Consider the following 3,951-nt stretch of genomic DNA (forward strand, 5'->3'; position numbering starts at 1 on the left):
CATCTACCCAAAGAACCTTGCCTGACAGTATGTTGATACAGCTATCAAGACATTCTCTCTTTTGAAATTGGACCAAACTATAAGCTGATTGGATGCTAACCAGAAACAATTTTTTTTATTTCTGTTCCTTGGAAATTGAACTGTTTGGATAATTTTGTGTATATAAATAACAGCACTGAGACCTCTGTGCTCAAGATAATCATCAAATAAGGGGAAAAGTGGGCTGCACTAAGACCTGGTAGAGTCTGTATTCCTTTGCTTGATTCAGTACTACAATTATGTCTAGCGAGGCTGTTGTTGGATGTCCTTCCTAGTTCAGCACACTAGAAAAATGTCTTCCAGACGTGCTAATCTAATATTAAGACCATTTTTAATCTCCTATGAATTGCAAGTACAGGTGCAACTTAAAAACATTTATTTTAATGGGCTGGATTTGGGATAACCTGACGAGGATTCTGAACCGTGTGATCATGAGACAGCTCAATAGGCCAACCATTAAAAATGCAGTTAGTTTTCACTTTTTTCAGGGCATGTGGTTATGGCTCAGTCTCTCATGGATGCATAGAGTGCAAATACTACATGTCCTGGATTATGTTTTTATTGATCCTTTGTTAATGTAGTGTCTTGTCTATGCTTCTGAATAAACTTTGTTTCTTTAGGTCACTCCTGTGTATGAGGAGTGGACCACAATTGACTGGTACCAGTTTTTCTGCCTGTGGGAGAAGCTACCTGCTTCAATGAAGCGAGTTGCTGAGCTGGTGGGAATTGAAGAAGGCTTCCTTGCACGCTCTGTAAAGGGTAAAATCATAGCCAAAACAGAGAAACAGCACCGACAAATGGCTATCCACAAGAGGTAGGAGTGAGTAGGCATATGATGCCCAAGGCAGGAATTTGCAAAGGGTTGTGTGGTAGGAGATGGTTGAACTGCCGGGTTTTGTTTATAACCCAAGTGTTTGGGACAGGTTCTCCTGTTGATTGAGCAAGTGGCTCAGTTTGGATCAGCTTCCTACAAATGTATTCATATCAGGCAAGAAAAGTGTTGTCACAAGAAGCTTTGTGTTAAGTAAAATAATCAGGGGAGCTACCTTTTTTGCTTCTTTTGTTGGCCTTTTAGTTCCCTAAGTCAGGGGTGCTCAACCCCTGACCCACAGGCCAAATTTGGCCTGCAGAGCCATGGTTTCCAGCATGTGGGGCTCTCCACAGGTCTGAAAATTTTATTGGTGGAGGCACAGCAACCATTAATACTGTCACCCCTCCCCTGCTGCCAGTTCCCAAGCTCTGTGCAACCAGGTCAGAACTGAGCCACACCTGCCTCCCCCCCCATGCAACCAGATCAGGGATGGGGCATACCTCCATCCCCTTGCACATCTGGGTGGTTGTGGCACAACCAGATTTGGCCCACCTGCAGAATTCGGCCCATGGACATACTAGGCTGTACTCATCTGGCCCATGGAGCAAAAAGGCATCTCTACCCTTAGGTATCACAGAGTATTTGTGCTAATGTGTTCAAGAATATGTATCTTTTTTACATATCTCTATGTTTATCACAGGTTTTTCACCAGCCTGGCACTACTGGATTTAATCAGCGAGGTTCCCTTAAAAGATATTACCAAAAAATATGGCTGTAGCCGTGGCCAGCTTCAGTCCTTACAACAGTCTGCTGCCACCTATGCAGGTGAGTCATAGGGATTAAAGGACTGGAGTTGCTGTGACCTTTTTGGCCCAAATTAAGATGCGTCCACTCCCTGAGTACTGCTCTGATCCGTGTTCCCCAGAGCCATACCTGATAGAGTGTGTACCCTGGGATGCTGGCTTGAAGGCAGGGTAGCTCTCCTCCCACACAGATTAGATCTGGGGCCTAGGCACTGCTGCAGGAAGGTGTCACTGCCAAGAACCAAGCTAACCCTTCTCTGGCCCCACAACTGCCATGCTTTTATATGGTGAGTGAGGCTTCAAACCCTAAATTTGGCAGTGATTGCATGGCCAGGGAAAGATTAACCTAGCTCTTGATGGTCACACTTGGCACCTCTCACAGCAGGGTCCAGCCCCTTTTCTGTTCCTTGTGGCTAGGGAGCCCCCCGCTTCCATTTTAGCACATCCTTTTACTGAGTTCACAGGGCTTACACGCCACATATAGTAGCTGTCTGTGTCACTTGTGGCACATGTGCCAGGGGTTGGCAACCCAAGCTCTGGAGACTTGGGTTATATTCTTTTTGAGTACTTTGTGTTTCTGGCTTGTTACCAGAGAGAAGATGGTCAGCTTTCTTTGTTCTTTGGCAGAGAGAGGCTGACAAAGATAGCCCATGCAGTTTCACAGTGCAGCCTATATTATGGAGTTGCATCCCACAGACATTACACTGTCTCAGTGCAAGGTGATAGGATCAAGATGGAGAACTACATGTTTGGACACAGTCTCCAGAGGCTACAACTCCTTAACCATGAGTTAATAGTCTTTGTTCTGTTTATGCAGCTTATGCAAGTTAAGTACAGTTCATCCTATGCACTTGTCAACTTGCAGACAGTACCCTCAGGCTTACCAAAATGTTTGGGTCCTCTGATGTAGTTGCAAAAATTAACTGCCTAAAAACTACAATTTTACTGTTGCCAAAAAGGAAGAGTCAGAGCTTGGAAAGGTCAGATCAAAATGTCCCTTTAACTTGCCTGCCAACCTACCCCAGGCAAATAAAGAGGTAAAATGATACAATACAATAAAGAAAGCCCTTTCTTTGTCACCAGTCATCCTTACCCTTTAAAGGATATCTTGACTCTGAGGTTGCTGAGGCCTAAATGTGGCTGCAATGTGTGACAAAGGTCTAAAACCAGAGGGGCAGTTTGTTCCTACAGGAAAGCTCATAACGTTATAGTGTTTGTTCTGATATTGCAGACAGTTTGTGTTACGATTTGTGTTCTCAGTGTTAACTTTTTTCAACAATCAATGTGAGGGGATACCAGATTATTATACAACAGGGCTTCCAATCCCATGGGCCGCACAGGTGGGGGTCACACCATTGGGGGCCATAGGCCCACAGGATACATACCTTGTGCAGATCTGGTGACCCCCTCTCTTGCTGCACTGTGTGTGGGTGGGTGGATGCCTCTCCTGTTGCACTATGCCACACAGGTACTCTGGCCTGTTGGCTTCCATGGCACCGTGGGCTGTGCCTTGCTGCCCTGCCTTGACCCCTGGGGAGGGGGCAGGCAGTGAAAGCTGGAAGGGGGAGGGGGAGCCCTGAGGCCCTGATTGCTGCTGCAGCTGGAGCAATAGAGGCATTAATGGCTGGGTGGGAGCCCAGGGGTTCTTATGTTAATTCCTTGTAGGCTGCCAGTTTGACAGCCCTCGTATACAACATAATATTATAGCTAAAACGAAGCTCTTGAAATGAGGTAGTGTTAAGTGGTATGACTGCTGCTTTGTCCTACGTGTCTACAGAAAATATCTTCTGCTCTGGTACCAGTGTTGAATGAGTGAAGATATTCTGCAAGCTAGTAACCAGAGCCATAGGGACCCTGGATACTGAAACTTCCATCATTCAAATTTCTCTGCCACACTCATGGTGTAGTGCTCCCATTAAATGAGGAAGAAAGCTTAGCCCTTTAAAGGTGTTGTGACAAATGTTGGCTACCATTCCTTGTATTGTCCAAAAATATCAGGTTCCATATCATTTGTCAAATCCCTTCTGTGCTTGCCTCAGTCCAGGATCACCAGCTGTATAAGTGGTGCAGGAAAAATCCAAATTGGTAAAGAGAATGCCCCAAATGAAATCTCAGAAGAAAAGCACAGTCGTCTGCTTCCTTGTATGTTTTCATTGTCTATGTGAAAGGTTAAACAATAAGTATATTTTTACTGGTAATGCATTAGCAGTTAATGTTTAGTCCAGTGGGGAAGAGAAGCAGCACAGTGGTGCCTCAAGAACAGGAAGGTGGCAGGGCAGGCAGGAGGGTGGGAAGAGA

General features: G+C 45.4%; 1 protein-coding gene across 3 annotated transcripts in view; it reads left to right on the forward strand.

Moving 5' to 3' along the window:
- POLQ (DNA polymerase theta) overlaps window positions 1-3,951 on the forward strand; it is a 91,673-nt gene that overhangs the window by 33,654 nt on the left and 54,068 nt on the right. For all 3 annotated transcript variants that reach the window (XM_019548694.1, XM_019548696.1, XM_019548697.1), the window contains 2 exons: window positions 660-853; window positions 1,551-1,675. In XM_019548694.1, coding sequence (XP_019404239.1) covers window positions 660-853; window positions 1,551-1,675 — 319 coding nt within the window. The remainder of the gene's footprint in view (window positions 1-659; window positions 854-1,550; window positions 1,676-3,951) is intronic.

The sequence above is a fragment of the Crocodylus porosus genome, unplaced genomic scaffold (assembly GCF_001723895.1).
Source record: "Crocodylus porosus isolate Cpor-Errol unplaced genomic scaffold, CroPor_comp1, whole genome shotgun sequence".
Lineage (NCBI taxonomy): Eukaryota > Metazoa > Chordata > Crocodylia > Crocodylidae > Crocodylus > Crocodylus porosus.